The sequence below is a fragment of the Pristiophorus japonicus genome, chromosome 1 (genome assembly GCF_044704955.1).
Source record: "Pristiophorus japonicus isolate sPriJap1 chromosome 1, sPriJap1.hap1, whole genome shotgun sequence".
NCBI lineage: Eukaryota > Metazoa > Chordata > Chondrichthyes > Pristiophoridae > Pristiophorus > Pristiophorus japonicus.
This window is the reverse complement of record NC_091977.1, coordinates 196,043,931-196,066,337: the sequence shown is the minus strand read 5'-3', so window position 1 is coordinate 196,066,337 and position 22,407 is coordinate 196,043,931. Positions and strand designations below refer to the sequence as shown.

The 22,407-nt window shown below is 45.8% G+C and overlaps 1 protein-coding gene across 2 annotated transcripts in view; it reads left to right on the top strand.

The window, feature by feature from the left end:
* Positions 1-22,407, top strand: part of LOC139267865 (low-density lipoprotein receptor class A domain-containing protein 1-like) — a 140,134-nt gene that overhangs the window by 36,028 nt on the left and 81,699 nt on the right. For both annotated transcript variants that reach the window (XM_070885943.1, XM_070885942.1), the window contains exon 2: positions 1,915-1,996. In XM_070885943.1, the coding sequence (XP_070742044.1) occupies positions 1,915-1,996 (82 nt within the window). The remainder of the gene's footprint in view (positions 1-1,914; positions 1,997-22,407) is intronic.

The following is a 22,407-nucleotide window of genomic DNA, read 5'->3' as shown; positions in this document are numbered from 1 at the left end:
ACCCACAAACGGTGAGGAGAATCACCCTGCACTTGACCGCGTTACTGTCCATATCCCGCTCATTGGCCACGAAGTACTGGTCAAGACACTCAATGAAGTCTTCCCAATCATTACCCTCAACAAATCTCTCAAGAATACCAACGGCAGCCATGACCGCGTGAAAGTTCGTGATCTGTTACTCATCGCCAAGTGTTATGTTCAGAATAACTCTATAAGACTGTATGCTGTACACTCAAACGGATGTGACCTTAGTCTCTTTAATCAAACTCCAGAGTGCTGAAGCAGCATGGCAGGCAACCTTTTATACTTGCTTGCACGAGGTGTGCAGGTGACCCTTGGGTGGCAAGTCTTACACTATTATAAATTTTACATACATTACAATTTAACATGGGCGAGAAGCCTATGGATGCATGACAGGCGTGACAGCTCACTCAATTAATATTAATGAGGCACAAGGCACAATTTCAGGCCAGCCTCAGACCTCCTAGTTTTGGCGCATGGCACCATTTCAGGCCCAATAACAGGCCTAAAGCAATTTCAACCCCAAAATATTTGCAACTGCATCGCATCTTTGTACTAGGTTGCTCACCAGACGGCAACAGGAATTACCTTTTACTTATAATACTTTTTAATGTTACCAAACTCAGCCAGAATGTTTTTTCTCATTATTTGATTGAATTTTAAACTATTCTGCTAAAAGGCTAAAGTCATTTGGATGTACTGTGCTGATAATGGTAAGCCCTTACAGTAATGAGTGGAGCATTTGCTGGTGTTATCTCAGAAATTAACTGCAGTGCCTCCATATTCCTTATTCCAGCAGTTGTACTTCTCGAGAATCTGAGGGCCCACACTGTGTTTGATTTTCCTCAAAGAAAAGAAAGAAAGACTTGGATTTATATAGCACCTTTCACGACTACCGGACATCTCAAAGCGCATTACAGCCAATGAAGTACTTTTGAAGCACTGTAATGTGGGAAACGCGGTAGCCAATATGCGCACAAGCAAGCTCCCACAAACAGCAATGTGATAATGACCAGATAATCTGTTTTTTTGTTATGTTGATTGAGGGATACATATTGGCCAGGACACTGTGGATAATTCCCCTGCTCTTCTTCAAAATAGTGCCATGGGATCTTTTATGTCCACTTGAAAGAGCAGACAGGGCCTCAGTTTAATGTCTCATCCAAAAGGCAGCAGCTCTGACAGTGCAGCACTACCTCAGCATTGCACTGGAGTGTCAGTTTAGGTTTATGTGCTCAAGTCCCTGGAGTGGGACTTGAACCCACAACCTTCTGACTCAGTGGTATCAGAGCTAACCACTGAGCCACAGCTGATTCAATGCATCTTTAAAATCAACCAGTTGGATCTTTGTCACGTAACTAGCAGCCACACACTTCACTTGTTCTGGTTTGAGCTCTCAGGCTGGACCTACGATGCCTCCTTCACTAGTGCAGTTAGGTCACTTGCTGAATATCATTCTGGCAGTTTGGCTGTTTTTTCAAGGTCCCTTTGGCTCAGTGTGTTTCTGTGTTTGCCCAAAAGATTTGTAAGCAGCAATAATTGTGTTTCTTCACCAGCAGGGAGAGAACATTTTAATATTGTAAACTGTATCTGTATGATCTTTTTGAAATAATGGCAGTGCTAAAGACAGTTAAGAGATCCTGGTTTTTTTGGGGGAGGGGGGTTGCAAAGAGAGAGTACCCGTTGAGAGGGGTGGCAGGTTCACATGAATGGCTGGAAGATTCAGCTCTGAGCACTAAACCCTTTATTATCTTCAAGAAATGCTGCGGAACAATACTGGTACAAACTTTAGTAGATTTTGTCCATACCTGATTTATGCAAATTGACATACTGGAATCAAATTATAGAAAGCCTATGCTACTTGTTAAATAACCTTGTGCTTTCCTCTTATAGGTTGGGGATGTGACTTCAATCTCATCTGATGTATATTCTCAGTTTGGATCCCAAATTTCTTTAGCTCATGATAACCAGAAAGGTACATTGTAATTTATTTTTAAGTGTTCCAAATAAAGATTGTGGAATCAATATTATTTTAACATACAATCCTTTGTGTAAATTTTTGTAACCTGCAAATATGAAAATGCAACCTTTAATTATTCTATTCTACTAATTTTCTTTCCTCCATTGCCTCACCCCACCCCCCCAAAGATCTCAATTCCTTGCATCTGTAGCACCTGGTACCTTGGACAAATTGCCATTTTTCAATCGTGAATATTGGCAGGCTATTCAACTGTGACAGGGATCATAGCCAAGCATATTGGAGTCCATTATTAAAGAAGCAGTAGCAGGACATTTGGAAAAGCAAAATTCGGTCAGGCAGAGTCAGCACGGATTTATGAAGGGGAAGCCATATTTGACAAATTTGCTGGAGTTCTTTGAGGATGCAACGAACAGGGTGGATAAAGGGGAACCAGTGGGTGTGGTGTATTTTGACTTCCAGAAGGCATTTGACAAGGTGCCACATAAAAGGTTACTGTACAAGATAAAAGTTCACGGGATTGGGGGTAATATATTAGCATGGATAGAGGATTGGCTAACTAACAGAAAACAGAGAGTCAGGATAAATGGTTCATTCTCGGGTTGGCAACCAGTAACTAGTGGGGTGCCGCAGGATCAGTGCTGGGACCCCAACTATTTACAATCTCTATTAATGACTTGGAAGAAGGGATTGAGTGTAACGTAGCCAAGTTTGCTGACGATACAAAGATGGGAGGAAAAGCAATGTGTGAGAAGGACACAAAAAATCTGCAAAAGGACATAGACAGGCTAAGTGAGTGGGCAAAAATTTGGCAGATGGAGTATAATGTTGGAAAGTGTGAGGTCATGCACTTTGGCAGAAAAAAAATCAAAGAGCAAGTTATTATTTAAATGGAGAAAGATTGCAAAGTGCCGCAGTACAGCGGGACCTGGGGGTTCTTGTGCATGAAACGCAAAAGGATAGTATGCAGGTACAGCAATTGATCAGGAAGGCCAATGGTATCTTGGCCTTTATTGCAAAGGGGATGGAGTATAAAAGCAGGGAAGTCTTGCTACAGCTATACATGGTATTGGTGAGGCCACACCTGGAATACTGCATGCAGTTTTGGTTTCCATATTTACGAAAGGATATACTTGCTTTGGAGGCAGTTCAGAGAAGGTTCACTAGGCTGATTCCGGTGATAAGCGGGCTGACTTATGAGGAACAATTGAGTAGGTTGCGCCTCTACTCATTGGAATTCAGAAGAATGAGAGGTGATCTTATCGCAATGTATAAGATTATGAGGGGGCTTGATAAGGTGGATGCAGAGAGGATGTTTCCACTGATGGGGGAGACTAGAACTAGGGGGTACGATCTTCGAATAAGGGGCTGCCCATTTAAAACAGAGATGAGGAGGAATTTCTTCTCTCAGAGGGTTGTAAATCTGTGGAATTTGCTGCCTCGGAGGCTGTGGAGGCTGGGACATTGAATAAATTTAAGACAGAAATAGACAGTTTCTTAAATGATAAGGGGTGATGGGGAGCGGGCGGGGAAGTGGAGCTGAGTCCATGATCAGATCAGCCATGATCTTATTGAATGGCGGAACAGGCTCGAGGGGTTGTATGGCCTGTACCTGTTCCTATTTCTTATGTTCTTATGATCTTATGATCCTGTTCTCATCCAATATCTGAACATACACAACTTCCAGCAGGGATCACTAGATAAATTATGTTCTTATACATTTGGGGCCTAAATTGAATAGTGATTGGGAGTGGGAAATCCTAGTTGGTTTTCCCTTTCTAATCTAGGAACGCTGAGACCAAATGTAACTACCTTATAGCAAGTGTTAACAGAAAAGTAAAGCTCACTGAAAGTCAGTTCAACATGCTTTAATTTCTTACTGCACTAATGAAGCATTTGCATTGATGACACTAGACATATTAATGGCTTTTCTGAGTTGTGACTGCTGGTTAAATGTCAATTAGAGCTGAATTATGGACCGTTTTGTGCAATGTGCTCCTGTTCATTGGAAACTGCATTGAGACTGCTTAAGCTCATTTTAACAAAAGCTTTACAGTGAGCACAGACGAGAGACTCTGCATGGCCTCAATTTCAGCTTAGATCCCAGAGGTACAAGAACAGTCTTTATTCCACCACCAATTCCTACAACTAGTAACTGGGTTGATGGTGGAATCATGGGGGTAATTTTCACACAGGTGCAAAAACTAAGGGCTTTTTACAGAATTATTTTGATGGATCTAATATTCCATGTGCAGTACAGTACTCTGCAATATGCTACGGTTTAGACATATGTAATGTCCCTAAAATGGTAGCAGCACAGAACACATCCATTTGTTTCATTTGTTCCAGTAATGCAGCAGAAGAGCATAGATCTGACCCTTGAGTCCCAGCTCACCTTTGAATATGTCAAAAAGAGGGCCACTGGCACAGCATCTCCGAGTTTGCTGGTTTTACACTCCTGAAACACTCTGGGTACCTTAGCTTGAGATTTATAAGGCACAGCAGTTTCCAGAATCAACTGATATCGTTGGAAGTGAGGAATTGCTGAGCCTGAGAAGTTTCAATAATGATTTTTGCAGCTGGAATTTTTATTTGTGATTCTGGTTTTGCCATTTTGCCTACAGACACCTCCACTTGGTTCTGATGGGCCAGAAATATACTGTTAGCATTACCCTAACACCCTTTACAGGCATTGAGGGATTCACAGAAGCAGGTATAGGTATAACATTCCCACAGCATAGCCTTGTATGCCATTACTATGGTGGAAGAGGAGGAGCCTGCATATGGTGGATAAAAGAGTCAGGCAGCATACCAGGAATGGTAGCATAGTGGTAATGTTACTTGACTAGTAATCCTGGACTAATGATTCAGAGACATGAGTTCAAATCCCACTATAGCATCTGAAATAAAAAGCTAGCATCAGTAATGGTGACTATGGGCTAGACTTTCCATTAGTTTCGCCTCACTACTGCCCATTTAAACGCTGAGATGAAGTATATTGCCCATTTTCCCCCAAAATGGAAACTAACGCCCATTTATCACCAGCGTTAGTTTCGGCATCAAGTTAGCGCTGAGAATTAGTTAAACCGCCCGCCCATATTTTTATGACGTCAACAATAGTGCACTGCCCAGAATAGTTTTTAATGGAAACTAACACCCAGAATATCGCCGAGTGTTACTTTCGACATCTCGCCCATATATCGCCGAAAAGATTGCTCACCCAAAAAAACGCTGAAAAAAAGCTGCACTCACTTGACCTTAACCCAGCGTTATGGAATCCATTTTGTAACTCAAAGGACTTTTCATATAAAAGGCTGCTTCAAGTTCTGGGGAGTTTTGATTTAATCTGAGAGAGTTATTTTAAGATGTATATAAAATCTGAAGAAACGTATCATATTGTGGAAGAATTGAATTTCTTTTATGAGTTTTAGGAGGAAAATTTATTATTTCTGAAGAATATGTATAATAGTAATTGTAATGGGGCCTGTAATTTCTCAGTTAGTATTGATGACTACTCACATGCTGCAGGCTAGAGATGGGAGAAAGTATGTTGAAGAGTATTATGTACCCAAAGAGGTAGCAGACTGAGGAGGAATAGAACTTACACCCGACGCACTTACAGGGAGAAGTGGTCTTACCTGAATTTACCTGAACACGTGCTTTAGGAGTCTGCACTTCCGAAAGGAGGTCATCAGTGAGATATGCCAGCTCATTAGGGGAGATCTGCAACCTAACAGCACCATCAGGACCGCACTGTCTGTTGAGGTCAAGGTTACTGCGGCACATTCTTTCTATGCATCAGGCTCCTTTCAGGCCCCAGCTGGCGACATTTGCGCTCTCAGCATGCCACACATTGCTGCATTCGACAGGTGACTGAAGCCCTTTACGCTCTGAGGATGGACTTTGTAAGCTTCCCTATGACCAGAGAGGCATAGAGTGAGAGGGCTCTAGGTTTCTCGAGAATAGCAAACTTCCCCAAGGTGCAGGGAGCAATAGACTGCATGCACATCACCATGCGAGCACCTTTTCAGGATGCAGAGATTTTTCGGAACCGAAAGGGATTCCACTCCCTGAATGTGCAACTCGTTGTCGACCACAAGCAAATAATCATGGCAGTCAATGCAAAATTTCCAGGCAGCATCCATGATGTGGACATCTTGCGTGAGAGCACTGTCTCTGACCTGTTCAAGTATCAGCCATAAGGTCACGGTTGGATGCTGGATGATAAAGGATATGGCTTTACCAGCTGGTTGATGACCCCCCTGCGTGAGCCCCAGACAGAAGCCGAGAAGCGATACAGTGAAAGCCACATAGCCACACGCAATATCGTTGAAAAGACAATTGGGGTGCTTAAGCAGCGCTTCAGATGCCTGGACCACTCAGGAGGCGAATTACAATACCACCCTGAGCAGGTCGCTCAATTCATTGTGGTGTGCTGCATGCTGCATAACTTGGCTATCAGGAGGGAACAAGAATTGCCAGATGGGACTGCTGCTCCACCTCAGGAGAGAGGAGACGCAGAAGATGAGGTGGACGATGACTTCGGGGAAGACAATTGGGCTGACATTGAAACCATGCCCCCACCCCCCTCTAGACCACAGGAAAGGGCCCGTGGTGGCTACACAGCTACAAGACTGTTGCATCAGCAGCTCATAAATGAACGTTCTGCTTGAAATAACATCGGTGGTAGTTATGCAGTTGCAATACTGTTGTGTCTGCAGCTCATAAATGAACGGTTTGCATTACGTTGGTGACAGTTACAGTTAGAGTTGATTTATGTTACGTTTAATTTTTGCCTTTCATGGTATGGACTCGCCAGTGTTTAATGTTACAGCTATCTGAAGACAATGCACAACAATCTTAAGTTAAATAAAAATGTTTTAATGTTAATAAAGAACTTTAGTTTTAATTCAGAAAAAAACATAACGCAACACAATACAATAGTAGCCCCCCCTCCCCCACCCCAAATTTTGAACATTTAAAAATTTTAACACAGTAAATAACAAATACAACAAGGATTTTAATAAAAACGCATACACCCACCCCCCCTTCCCCAAACAGTGAAAAATTGAAAAACAGCAACAAACAATTTAAACAACTAACCTAATAACCCTACAAGCAACAATTTAAAAAAAAATTAAACGCACAAGTAAAAAAAAAAACACTCCCTCCCTCCGACCACGCCCGTCCTTTCCCCCCTGGGTCTGTACCCCACCTTTTCCCCTTCCCCAACCAACTCCAAGCCACTTTGCCGCAGTGCTCAAGAGCTGCTTTGGTGGGGGGGGGGGGGGGGGGATGATGGCAGATCTGTTGTTTGGGACGATGATGGAGAGGTGAGGAAACGTCCTCCGAGCCAGAAGCAAGAGCTTCCTCCTGGCTCGAATATGTCTCTGGCAAGGGTGGTGTGGCACCTTGGGGTGCAGTGCCGGATTCCGGGACCACTGATAGCCCTCTTGCGCCAGTGTTCCTGGCTATTACCTCCAGGGCCACCGCTATCCACGTCATCTTTTCACTGATGTTAGCGGATAGAGTGCCAATCTGTCCAGATAAACCTCCCATTGCCTGGAGGAGCTCCCGACCAATTTCGACGCCCTTCCTGGACAAGTTCACCATGTCCACGCTCAAATCTACTGCTCTTGGAGGAGTCCTACTGCGCCGAACCAACCTCCGAGGGGCTGGTGCCGGCATGGATTCACTCGGGGTGCCCTGTGGCAAAGTGCTTGGCCCCGCGACCTCCTCGGTTGAAGAGGATGTGGCCACAGGAACAATGGAAGGTCCTGCTGCAGGCTCCTCCTCCACCTCTTCACTGTCCTCAGTGGAGAGGAGGACCTGCAGCAGAATGGGTGAGATTTGGGGCTCCTCACCTACAGAAATAAGTATCACCGCCAGTATTGTGCTCCTAACACAGCTGAGACTACACACAGGAAGGTAAAAGTAACAGTGACCTCAGTCTTTATTAAGACACTCCAGAGTGAGGAACAGGCCTTGGGGGCCGGCTTATATACAGTGCTCCCAAGGGATGCTGGGATCCCTTGGGACTTCAGGGGATGCGCTCCCTGCTGGCGGAACATGGGAGTGCATGCTTTACAGATACACAACATCTGGATGCATAGCTTGCTGCAGTTCCTGTATGGCCTATGCTCTTGGCTGAGCTAAAAAAAATAAATGAGGTAATTGGAGGAGAAGGGGGTGCTCGCGTCATGGGAATCCAGACGCTACACAGGCATGTGCACGAGAGCAACACGACTGCTGTAAAAATAATGACAGACATCACATTTAATGAACATCATGAAAGTACAAAATCTGCATTACAATGATTTTCATGATCCTATCATTAATTACAAAACATTACATAACATAACATTACATAACATTGCATCAATAAAATACATCATATCATCAATCATATGTTATACAGATATGAGTGACATTAATTTACTTTCCATCACGCAATTATCATCATAGGCAGTCCCTCGGAATCGAGGAAGACTTGCTTCCACTCCTAGAGTGAGTCCTTTGGTGGTTGAACAGTCCAATACGAGAACTACAGGCCCTGTCACAGGTGGGACAGACATTCATCGGGGGAAGTGGGGTGGGGTGGGACTGATTTGCCGCACGCTCCTTTCGCTGCCTGCGCCTGACCTCTTCGCTCGCGACGTTGAGATTCGAAGAGCTCAACGCCCTCCCGGATGCACTTTCTCCACCTAAGGCGGTCTTCTGCCAGGGACTCCCAGGTGTCAATGGTGATGTCGCACTTTACCAGGGAGGCTTTGAGGGTGTCCTTGTAATGTTTCCGCTGCCCACCTTTGGCTCGTTTGCCGTGAAGGAGCTCCGCATAGAGCAATTGCTTTGGGAGCCTCGTGTCTGGCATGCTAACTTTGTGGCCTGCCCAGCGAAGCTGAGAGAGTGTGGTCAGTGCTTCAATGCTACGGATATTAGCCTGGGCGAGGACACTGAAGTTGGTGCACCTGTCCTCCCAGGGGATTTGCAGGATCTTGCGGAGACATCGTTGGTGATATATCTCCAGCGACTTGAGGTGTCTTCTGTACATCGTCCATGCCTCGGATCCATACAGGAGGGCGAGTATTACTACAGCCCTGTAGACCATGAGCTTGGTGGTAGATTTGAGGGCCTGGTCTTCGAACACTCTTTTCCTCAGGTGGACAAAGGCTGCACTGGCGTACTGAAGGCGATATCGAATCTCCGCATCAATGTCTGCCTTTGTTGATAAAAGGCTCCCACGATATGGGAAGTGGATCACGATGGCGAGGGCCGCGCCGTGAATCTTGATGATTGGAGGGCAGTGCTGTGCGGCGAGGACAGGCTGATGGAGGACCTTTGTCTTACGGATGTTAAGCTTAAGACCCATGCTTTCATATGCCTCGGTGAATACATTAACTAAATCCTGGAGTTCGGCCTCTGAATGTGCACAGACACAGGCGTCGTCCGCATACTGCAGCTCAACGACAGAGGTTGGGGTGATCTTTGACCTGGTCTGGAGGCGGCGTAGGTTAAACAGCTTCCCACTGGTTCTGTAGTTTAGTTCCACTCCGGGGAGCTTGTTGACTGTGAGGTGGAGCATGGCAGTGAGGAAGATTGAGAAAAGGGTTGGAGCGATGACGCAGCCCGTTTGACCCCCGTCCGGACGTGGATTGGGTCTGTAATGGAACCGTTGGTAAGGATCACGGCCTGCATGTTGTCATTGAGCAGTCGAAGGATGTTGACAAACTTTTGGGGGCATCCAAAACGAAGGAGGACGCTCCATAGACCCTCACTGTTGACAGTGTCAAAAGCCTTTGTAAGATCGAAAAAGGCCATGTATAAGGGCTGGCACTGCTCCCTGCATTTTACATGCAAAGATCATGTCCATTGTGCCCCGCAGGGGACGAAATCCGCGTTGTGATTCCGGGAGGAGCTCCTCGGCCACAGGGAGAAGATGGTTGAGGAGAACTCTAGTGACAACCTTCCCAGTGGCTGATAGCAGGGAGATTCCCTTGTAGTTGCCGCAGTCGGACTTGTACCCCTTTTTAAAGATGGTCACGATCATTGCATCTCTGAGATCTCCCGGCATGCTCTCCTCCCTCCAAATGAGAGAGATGAGGTCATGTATCTGTACCAACAGCGCCTCTCCGCCACACTTTAGTGCCTCAGCAGGAATTCCATCCGCACCCGTAGCCTTGATATTGTTGAGCTGTTTTATGGCTTTGCCTCCCTCATGCAACGTTGGGGTTTCACTGAGGTGGTGGCGGGTCGCATGCTGTGGGATGGAGCTGAGAACACTTGAGTCAAAGGCAGAGTCTCGATTGAGGAGATCTTCAAAGTGCTCCCTCCAGTGGGCCCTGACAGCCTCGGTGTCCTTGATGAATGTTTCCCCATTCTTGTCCAGCAGTGGGGTGGGGCCTTGGGAGTTTGGACCGTAGGTGGCCTTGACTGCAATGAAGAATTTTCGCATATCTTGGCTGTCGGCCAGTTGTTGTATCTCCTGTGCTTTCTCCATCCACCACCTGTTCTTTAGGTCCCGGGTTTTTTGTTGGACCTCAGCCTTGAGCCATCTATAACGTTGCTTTGTAGCTCCCGAGTTTGGTTGTTGCTTGAGACTCAGAAATGCTCTGCGCTTACGATCTATTAGTTCTTGGATCTCCTGATCTTGTGGAATTCTGTACCACAGAAAGTTGTTGAGGCCAATTCACTAAATATATTCAAAAAGGAGTTAGATGTAGTCCTTACTACTAGGGGGATCAAGGGGTATGGTGAGAATGCAGGAATGGGGTACTGAAGTTGCATGTTCAGCCATGAACTCATTGAATGGCGGTGCAGGCTCAAAGGGCCGAATGGCCTATTCCTGCACCTATTTTCTATGTTTCTATGTTTCTATCAAACCAGTCCTGGTGTTTTCTGGTTGCGTAATCATCTCTTCACACGCTCTGGTTATGGAGGCCTGGAGGGCAGACCAAGTGCTGTGGGCATTCAGCATCTCAGGGTCATCAAGGCACGCCAGATTAGTTGTGAGGCGCTGGCTGTATTGGGCTCTCTTAGCTGGGTCTTTAAGTGCCCGGGCATTAATTTTTTTGCGGCACTGCTTCTGCTGTCCCCTCTGCTTTGGGGCTATGTTAATATTGATGATGGATCGGATTAGGCGGTGGTCCGTCCAGCAGTCGTCAGCTCCTGTCATGGTGCGGGTGATGCACACATCTTTGTGATCCCTGGCTCGGATGATGACATAGTCGAGCAGGTGCCAGTGTTTGGAGTGAGGGTGTTGCCACGATGCCTTGTATTTGTCCCTCTGGCGGAACAGGGTGTTGGTGATGAGGAGTTTGTGTTCTAGACATTTTGTCAGGAGTAGGGTACTGCTGGAGTTGGCATTCCCTTCCCCCTCTCTGCCAATCACGCCTCCCCAGAGGGCTGTGTCTTTGCTGACCCTGGCATTAAAGTCACCTAGGAGGATCAGTTTGTCGCCCATGGGGACGCGGGACAGGGATGTCTCGAGGTTGGAAAATAAACCCTCTTTAGCCTCATCCGTTGCATCGAGTGTTGGGGCATACGCACTGATGACTGTGGCGCATTGGTTCCGGGATAGGGTAAGGCGAAGAGTCATGAGGTGTTCGTTAACCCCGCAGGGGGAGTCTTTGAGGCGGTTGACCTATTCATTTTTGACGGCGAAGCTGATTCCATGAAGGCGGCATTCTTCCTCTGCCTCTGGTTTTCCTTTCCAGAAAAAGGTGTAACCTCCACCATGTTCCTTGAGCTGGCCTTCCCCTTCCTGCCGGGTCTCGCTTAGGGCGCGATGTCAATGTCAAAACATCTAAGTTCCCGGGCAACTATGGCGGTGCGGCGTTCCGGCCTGTTGTGTTGGAATTGTCCATGAGGGTCCTGATGTTCTAGGTCCCGAACTTCATATTAGCAAAATGGGATCACCCAATGGTTTATATTTTACTCAAGTGGCATAGTGAGGTGGGAGGTAGAAGGCGCCTCTGAGGAGACCAATGATGTCCTTGTTCAGGAGGTGGAAAGTCGTTGGGCCCAATTGGCCCGGGGTGCTCGTGGGAACCCACCCATCCCGGGTTTACCAACGTATTTGGGCGGAGATCGCCGAAGTGGTCTCGTCACTAACGCATGAGGTCCATGAGCCGAACAGGTTCTGGTGCAGCATGGGTGGTTGACCTGTTGTGGATGTTCACAAGTGCCAGCGCCCGCTCCTCCAAATGAGTGAGAGCGCATACGTCCGCCGGGCCGCCATCCGTGTGCTGCTGCTTGGCCCTATTCTTCAAAAGTTTCTTCTGCAAAAAGTGACAATAGCATGGCATGGCATAAGATCATTGCCAGGTACATTTACAGATACTGATACAACAGATAGAAGATTACTGGCAGATATCATATTATTATTATAATATTACCCAACACAACATACATGGTAGTCCCGTAAACGTCATACATATCGCAGGCATGGTTATATCTACCAACTGAAAATAACTTGTTTAAGATCGAGGTTTGGATTAAATGATTACCGGTCTAACTACAATACATTAGATCTGCATTTAAATTCATCATTGCATCATTACAATTGCAATCATAATTATATAAATAAATGTAATACTTACTCTTCTGGAACCAACAAGATCATTGCAGCACTTGCAGCACTGGTTCGGCTCATGGACCTCATGCGTTAGTGATGAGACCACTTCGGCGATCTCCGCCCAAATATGTTGGTAAACCCGGGATGGGTGGGTTCCCACAAGCACCCCGGGTCAATTGGGCCCAACGACTTTGCACCTCCTGAACAAGGACAGCATTGGCCTCCTCAGAGGCGCCTTCTACCTCCCACCTCACCAAGATCACTCCCTTCAGCCGCCTCCTCCACCTCTACGACATCAGCCATCATCTCATCGACATGCTCCATTATTCGTTTAGTCAAAAAAATCATTTAGTCACAAAAATCTATTAATCTCAAATCTCTACTAATCTGCAAACCAGCTTTCAACAAACAACCACTCTTCTCTCACTCTCTGTTCTGCGCATGTGCAGATGACCCCTGACCTCCTGAAACACGGGAAAAGGCCGTTGCTATGGACGCCTTGCATGACTGAAAAAACCGCTAACGCCCATTTCACATTGCTACGGCTAACGCCCAAATTATAAAGTGAAAACTAGCGGGTTTGAAAATGGGCGATATTCCAGCGATCACAAATATCAATATAAATGCCAATACTGGAAATATCGCCCACTTTTGGGCGATCTGGACACTAATACAAAGTCTAGCCCAATGAACTATCGGATTGTCGTAAAAACCCACCTGATTCACTAATGTCCTTTAAGGAATGAAATCTGCCATGCTTACCTGGTCTGGTCTATATATGACTCCAGACCCACAATAATGTAGTTGACTCTGTAGTTGATTCTTAACTGCCCTCTGGAATAGCCTAGCAAGCCACTCAGTTGTAACAAACTGCTATGAGAAACAATAAGAATAAAACTGGACCGATCACCCAGCATCGATCTCGGCATCGGTTACGGGCATGACAACGGCACACCCAGCCCAGTCGACCCTGCAAAGTCCTCCTCACCAACATCTGGGGACTTGTGCCAAATGGGCTGCCACTGCCTCAATGTGAAGAACATGCAGAGGATCTTCCATGTCAATGCCCAATATGCTGCAACTTGTCATGATGCCTTTACACTACGAAATTCAGCCCACCATCAGCTCTTCAGGGAAGAAAGTCATAAAACTGATGAAATCTGGGTGACAAACTCTATCCCACTCCCAAAGATAATGACTCCAGTAAGGATAGTCTAAACAGCAGCAGAGGAGTGCTAAAACAAGGCATATAAGAACATAACATAAGAAATAGGAACAGGAGTAGGCCATACGGCCCCTCGAGCCTGCTCCGCCATTCAATAAGACCATGGCTGATCTGATCATGGACTCGGCTCCACTTCCCTCCATGCTCCCCATAACCCCTTATTGTTTAAGAAACTGTCTGTTTCGATATTAAATTTATTCAATGTCCCAGCTTCCACAGCTCTCCGAGGCAGCGAATTCCACAGATTTACAACCCTCTGAGAAAATAAATTTCTCCTCGTCTCAATTTTAAATGGGCGGCCCCTTATTCTAAGATCATGTCCTCTAGTTCTAGTCTCCCCCATCAGTGGAAATATCCTCCCTGCATCCACCTTGTCAAGCTCCCTCATAATCTTATACATTTCGATAAGATCACCTCTCATTCTTCTGAATTCCAGTGAGTACAGGCCCAGCCTACTCAAACTTTCCTCATAAGTCAACTCCCTCATCTCCGGAATCAACCTAGTGAACCTTCTCTGAATTGCTTCCAAAGCAAGTATATCCTTTCGTAAATATGGAAACCAAAACTGCATGCAGTATTCCAGGTGTGGCCTCACCAATACCATGTATAGCTGTAGCAAGACTTCCCTGCTTTTATGCTCCATCCCCTTTACAATAAAGGCCAAGATACCATTGGCCTTCCTGATCACTTGCTGTACCTGCATACTATCCTTTTGTGTCTCATGCACAAAAACCCCCAGGTCCCGCTGTACTGCAGCACTTTGCAATCTTTCTCCATTTAAATAATAACTTGCTCTTTGATTTTTTTCTGCCAAAGTGCATGACCTCACACTTTCCAACATTATACTCCATCTGCCAAATTTTTGCCCACTCACTTATCTTGTCTATGTCCTTTTGCAGATTTTGTGTGCCCTCACACATTGCTTTTCCTCCCATCTTTGTATCATCAGCAAACTTGGCTACGTTACACTCTCCCTTCCTCCAAGTTGTTAATATAATTGTAAATAGTTTGGGTTCCAGCACTGATCCCTGCGGCATCCCAATAGTTACTGATTGCCAAGCAGAGAATGAACCATTTATCCCAACTCTCTGTTTTCTGTTAGTTAGCCATTCCTCTATCCATGCTAATATATTACCCCCTACCCCATGAACTTTTATCTTGTGCAGTAACCTTTTATGTGGCACCTTGTCAAATGCCTTCCGGAAGTCTACAGATTTATAACCCTTTGAGAGAAGAAATTCCTCCTCATCTCAGTTTTAAATGGGCGGCCTCTTATTCTGAGACTATGTCCCCTAGTTTTAGTTTCCCTTGTGAGTGGAAATATCCTCTCTGCATCCACTTTGTCGAGCCCCCTCATTATGCTTCCACAAGATTGGTTATCCTCTAATTCTGGGCTCTTGAGCGTTTCCGATTGTAATCGCTCCACCATTGGTGGCCGTTTGTTCAGCTGCCAAGGCCCCAAGCTCTATAATTCCCTCCCTAAACCTCTCTACCTCTCTTTCCTCCTTTAAGGCGCTCCTTAAAACCTACTTCTTTGACCAAGCTTTTGGTCATCTGCTCTAATATTTCCTTATGTGGCTCGGTGTCAAATTGTGTTTTATAATGCTCCAGTGAAATGCCTCAAGAAAATAAAAACACAAGAAATAGGAGCAGGAGTAGGCCATTTGACCCCTCGAGCCTGCTCCACCATTTAATATCATGGCTGATCTGATCATGGACTCAGCTCCACTTCCCTGCCTGCTCCCCATTAAACTTTTTTTCCTTATCGCTGAAAAATCTGTCTATCTCCACCTTAAATATATTCAATGACCCAGCCTCTACAGCTCCCTGAAGCAGAGAATTCCACTGATTTACAACCCTCAGAGAAGAAATTCCTCCTCATCTCAGTTTTAAATGGGCGGCCTCTTATTCTGCGACTATGCCCCCTAGTTTTAGTTTCCTCTCTGCATCCACCTTGTCGAGCCCCCTCATTATCTTATATGTTTCGATAAGATCAGCTCTCATTCTTCTGACCTCCATTGAGTATAGGCCCAACCTGTTCAACCTATCTTCATAAGTCAACCCCCTCATCTCCAGAATCAACCTAGTGAACTTTCTCTGAACAGTCTCTAATGCACGAAGATCCTTCCTTAAATATGGAGACCAAAACTAGACACAGTACTCTAGGTGTGGCCTCACAAAACCCTGTACAGTTGTAGCAGGACTTCTCTGCTTTTATACTCTATCCCCCTTGCAATAAAGGCCAACATTCCATTTACCTTCCTTGATTACTTGCTGTACCTGCATACTAACTTTTTGTGCTTCATGCACAAGGACCCCCAGGTTCCTCTGTACTGCAGCACTTTGCAATTTTTCTCCATTTAAATTATAATTTGCTTTTCTATTTTTTCTGCCCAAGTGGATAATCTCACATTTTCCCACATTATACTCCATTGGCCAAATTTTTGCCCGCTCACTTAGCCTGTGTATATCCCTTTGCAGATTTTTTGTGTCCTCCTCACAATTTGCTTTCCCACCCATCTTTGTATCATCAGTAAACTTGGCTGCATTACACTCGGTCCCTTCATCCAAGTCATTAATATAGATTGTAAATAGTTGAGGTCCTAGCACTGATCCCTGTGGCACCCCACTAGTTACATATTTGCCAACCGGAAAATAATCCATTTATCCCGACAGGTCGGGAGGTGTTCTGTAATATGCTCCAGATCATGTGTCACAAATAGTTATAGTGTGGTATGCCCTTCACAACTTTGCCATTCAAAAAAGGCTGGACTTTGATATTGCTGGTGAGGAGGCCGTGGCTCTGCTGAATCCAGAATAATATGGAGCAGAGCATCACGATGACCTGCACTCAGAGGACTCTTCAGTGACTACTGCAAGGAGCATCACAGCACATATCATTTTTCCAGGCTCAGAAACTCCTCACTTCCAATTATACAAGATGATCCTGACAACTGCGGTGCCTTATAAAGACTTTTATTCCGTGTAACACAGTCTGGCTTTGACAGTACCTCTTTACCTCCATTTCCCCCATTTTCCAATGAAGGTACATTCGCTTAATCTATGACCTTATATTCCTTTGTTAAATGTCAGTTGGAGAAGAGAATGATGAGCAAGAGGCTGTTCTGCTTGGAGAATTAGGCAGCACTGGAGAAGAGCTTGGCCCTCACGAAGATACTATGTGAGCAGAGTCTAGAGACTATAATGCTCATTTTCCAACATATCATTACAGTTGTACATTTAGAGACTTTGTTTCATGCCTGAAGTTCTGGAAGAGCTTTGCTTCCTCCTGCAGGAAGAGTTGCAGAGCACATGACAACAAGGACAGCATTCACAGCACAAGAGATAGTAACAACTGTGTTTAACTTTTTTGTGACTAGATTATTCTAGGGAATGACAAGTAACATCTGCCAAGTTAGTCAATGTGTAGTGCGTTGCTGCATTAGGCAGGTTACAAATGCATTGTGTGTCAGAGAACCTCAGTCCATCTTGTTTGACTCTGGAACCAGGCAGATGATTAGCCGATTGTCAATTATTATAGAATTGCAGGTTTTCCCAGACTGATTGAGGCAAATAATGTTGGTAGCACAGTGGTTATAATACTGGACTAGTAATCAATGTTCCCTCTAATTCTTTTTTTTTGGGGGGGTGCGGGGTATGTGGCTCCTTTAAGCTGTGCGGCCCATTCAAACTTCTGTACTTTGAGAAGCCAGCAAACGGCCTGCGCGGGTGCTTGAGACAGCTGTGCAGCCATGCGGCTAAGTGGAAGGAATGTGAGTAATCCAGAGGCCTGGACATATAATCCAGAGACGCAAGTTCAAATCTCACAATGCAGTTTGTGAATTTTAATTCAGTTAATGAAACAAATCTGGAATGAAAAGCTAGTATCAGTAATGGTGACCATGGAGCTATTGGATTTTCATAAAATCGCACTTGGTTTACGAATGTCCTTTAGGGAAGGAAACCTGCTGCCCTTACCTGGTCTGGCCTATATGTGATTCCTGACCCACATCAATGTGGTTGACTATTAAATGGCCTAGCAAGCCACTCTGTTGAATCAAACCGCTATAAAAACGCGCAATACAAATAAAATCAGACAGAGCAAGCCAGGTGTACCAGAAAATGAGGTGCCAACCTGGTGAAGCTACAGCACAGGACTACATACATGCTAAACAGCAGAAACAGCATACTATAGACAGAACTAAGCGATTCTACAATCAACGATTTAGATCAAAGCTCTGCAGTCCTGCAACATCCAGTAGTGAATAATTAACAGGAGGAGGAGGCTCTATGAACATTCCCATCCTCAACGATGGCGGATCCCAGCACATGAGTGCAAAAGACAAGGCTGAAGCGTTTGCAACCATCTTCAGCCAGTGGCAGAGTGGATGATCCATCTGGGCCCCCTCCTGAGGTCCCCACTATCACAGATGCCAGTCTTCAGCCAATTCGATGCACTCCACATGATATCAAGAAATGGCTGACTGCACTGGATACAGCAAAGGCTACGGGCCCCGACAACATCCTTGCTGTAGTGCTGAAGACTTGTGCTCCAGAACTAGTCGCGCCTCTAGCCAAGCTGGTCCAGTACAGCTACAACACTGGCATCTATCTGACAAAGTGGAAAATTGTCCAGGTATGTGCTGTCCACAAAAAGCAGGACAAATCCAATCCGGCCAATTAATGCCCCATCAACCTACTCTCAATAATCAACAAAGTGATGGAAGGTGTCATTGACAGTGCTGTCATGCGACACTTAGTCATCAATGACCTGCTCACCGATGCTCAGTTTGGGTTGTGCCAGGACCACTCGGCTCCAGACCTTATTACAGCCTTGGTCTGAACATGGACAGAAGTGCTGAATTCCAGAGGTGAAGTGAGATGAGAGTGCCTGCCCTCGACATCAAGGCAGCATTTGACTGAGTGTGGCATTAAGAAGCCCTAAAACTGATGTCAATGGGGATCAGGGAAAAGCTCCCCACTGGCTGCAATCATACCTGGCACAGAGGAAGATGGTTGTGATTGTTAGAGGCCAATCATCTTAACCATAGGATATCGCTGCAGGAGTTCCTCAGGGCAGCGTCCTAGGCCCAAACATCTTCAGCTGCTTCATCAATGACTTTCCCTCCATCACAAGGTCAGAAATGAGGATGTTCTCTGATGCCTGCATAGTGTTCAGTTCATTTGCAATTCCTCAGATAACGATAAAGTCCATGCCCGTATGCAGCAAGACCTGGAACCACAGCTATTTACAATATACATTAATGATTTAGATGAAGGAATTGAATGTAATATCTCCAAGTTTGCAGATGACACTAAGCTGGGTGGCAGTGTGAGCTGTGAGGAGAATACTAAAAGGCTGCAGAGTGACTTGGACAGGTTAGGTGAGTGGGCATATGCATGGCAGATGCAGTATAATATAGATAAATGTGAGGTTATCCACTTTAGTGGCAAAAACAGGAAGGCAGAATATTATCTGAATGGTGACAGATTAGGAAAAGGGGAGGTGCAACGAGACCTGGGTGTCATGGTACATCAGTCATTGAAAGTTGACATGCAGGTACAGCAAGCGGTGAAGAAGGCAAATGCCATGTTGGCCTTCATAGCGAGAGGATTTGAGTATAGGAGCAGGGAAGTCGTACTGCAGTTGTACAGGGCCTTGGTGAGGCCAGACCTTGACTATTGTGTACAGTTTTGGTCTCCTAATCTGAGGAAGGACATTCGATATTGAGGAAATGCAGCGAAGGTTCACCAGACTGATTCCCAGGATAGCAGGACTGACATATGAAGAAAGACTGGATCGAGTAGGCTTATATTCACTGGAATTTAGAAGAATGAGAGGAGATGTCATAAAAACATAGAACATTCTGATGGGATTGGACAGGTTAGATGCAGGAAGAATGTTCCCGGTGTTGGGGAAGTCCAGAACCAGGGCCAAAGTCTAAGGATAAGGGGTAAGCTATTTAGGACCAAGATGAGGAGAAACTTCTTCACTCAGAGAATTGTGAACCTGTGGAATTCTCTACCACAGAAAGTTGTTGAGGCCAGTTCATTAGATATATTCAAAAAGGAGTTAGATGTGGCCCTTATGGCCAAAGGGATCAAGGGGTATGGAGAGAAAGCAGGAATGGGGTACTAAAGTTGCAAAAATGATCGGCCGTGATCATATTGAATGGTGGTGCAGGCTCGAAGGGCCGGATGGCCTATTCCTGCACCTATTTTCTATGTTTCTATCATAAGTGGCAAGTAACATTCACACCACACAAGTGCCAGGCAATAACCATCTCCAACAAGAGAAAGTCTAACCACCTCCCCTTGACATTTAATGGCATTAACATTGTCGAATCTCCCACCATCAACATCCTGGGGGGGTCACCATTGACCGGAAACTTAACTGGACCAGCCATATAAATACTGTAGCTACAAGAGCAGATCAGAGGCTGGATATTCTGTAGCGAGCCAATTCCTGACTCCACAAAGCCTTTCCACCACCTGCAAGGCACAAGGCACTTGGTTGGATGAACGCAGCTCCAACAATACTCAAGAAGCTCGACATGTCCAGGACAAAACAGTCCACTTGATTGGCACCCCAGTTTAAGCATTCACTCCCTCCACCACTGGCACAAGGTGACTGCAGTGTCTACCATCTATAAGATGCACTGCAGCAACTTGCCAAGGCTTCTTCAACAGCACCTCCCAAACCCATGACCTCTACATTCTAGAAGGATAAGGGCAGCAGGCACATGGAAACATCACCATCTCCAAATACCCATCCAAGTCACACACCATCCTAATGTGGAAACATATCGCCATTCCTTCATCGCATTGGGTCAAAATCCTGGAACTCCCTACCCAACAGCATAGTTGGAGTAATTTCACCACATGGACTGTAGCGGTTCCAGAAAGTAGCTCACTCCACCTTCTCAAAGGAAATTGGAGATGGGCAATAAATGCTGGCCTTGCCAGCAACGTTCACATCTCGTGAATGAATAAATAAAAATTAAAACAATAACTGCACTCAAATAGCTGTTTATGTGCTAAGTGTCAACCCTCACTATTTCATTAACCGTGAGGGATTTAATTTCTCACCGTTAATTAAATGATGAGGGTTGACACCTAGGAGTCTAATGTCTGCGCTTCCTTTCACAAGACATGGGAATGTCTAAGATTGTTTCTTGGTGACCAGGGTTATACAATACTATCCTGCTCAAGACCCACTGTGTCGTACCAGTAGTGCAAAAGAGCAGTGTTACAACGAAGGAAACTAATGGTATGTTGAAAGGACAATTTAAGTGCTGTGGCAGGGCTAAGGTGTTACGTCCAGAATAAAGTAACGTGATTGAGTACTGTAGACGTGAATAAGTGTGACCTTAGTCTCTTTATTCTAACTCCAGAGTGTTGGTACAGCATGGGAGGCCTGCTTATATACAGTGCTCCCAAGGGATGCTGGGATCCCTTGGGACTCCAACAGATACGCCCTCTAGTGGCGGTAGAATGCTGGTTATATAGGGTTGCATACATAACATCACTCCCTCCCAAATAGCACACTTATTTACAGGGTGAGACGATCTGGGGCTTTTCGCTCCCGAGTTGCAGGTGCGTTGGTTGGGCCTTCGCTGGGCTGCTGCGCAGCTGGCCTTGCTGGGCTGCTGGGGTTGATGAGTTGAGCTTCGTGGTCAACCGTGTTGTGGGTTGCCACTTATGTGTGTGTCAGAGGATCGAAGTTGGTGGTTTCCTCTTCAGGTTGCTCGTGGCTGTCTGTGAATCGCAGTTTGGTTTGGTCCAAATGCTTTCTGCAAGTTAGTCCATTTGCAAGTTTGACCTGAAACACCCTACTCCATTTTTTGGTTATGACAGTGCCAGCAAGTCATTTGGGACCATGTCCATAGTCGAGTACAAATACAGGGTCATTGACTTCAATATCGTGTGACAAGTTTGCGCGATCATGGTACATGCTTTGTTGATGCCACCTGCTCTCGACATGATCATGGAGATCAGGGTGGATGAGAGAAAGCCTTGTTTTGAGTGCCCTTTTCATGAGCAGCTCAGCTGGGGGAACCCCGGTGAGCGAGTGGGGTCTGGTGTGGTAGCTGAGCAGGACTCAGGACAGGCGGATCTGCAGGGAGCCTTCCGACACGTGTTTCAAGCTTTGCTTGATGGTTTGGACTGCCCGTTCTGCCTGGCCGTTGGATGCGGGCTTGAATGGGGCAGATGTGACGTGCTTGATCCCATTGTAAGTCATGAATTCCTTGAATTCAGCGCTGGAGAAGCACGGCCAGTTCTCGCTGACAAGGACATCTGGCAGGCCGTGCGTGGAAAACGTGGCTCGTAGGTTTTCGATGGTGCTTACAGACATTATTACACATTCAATACATTTAGAATAAGCATCCACAACAACCAAGAACATTTTGCCTAGAAAAGAGCCAGCTAAGGCAATGTGGATTCTTGACCACGGTTTGGACATAGCGGTGCCTCCCTGGGTGCATTACTCAGTTGAGAGCAGGTGTTGCATTGGCGCACGTAAGACTCCAAATCTGAGTCGAAGCCTGGCCACCACACATGCCTGGGGGGTACTGTGTAGGTTGCATATGAATGTTTCCCTGCCTTTCT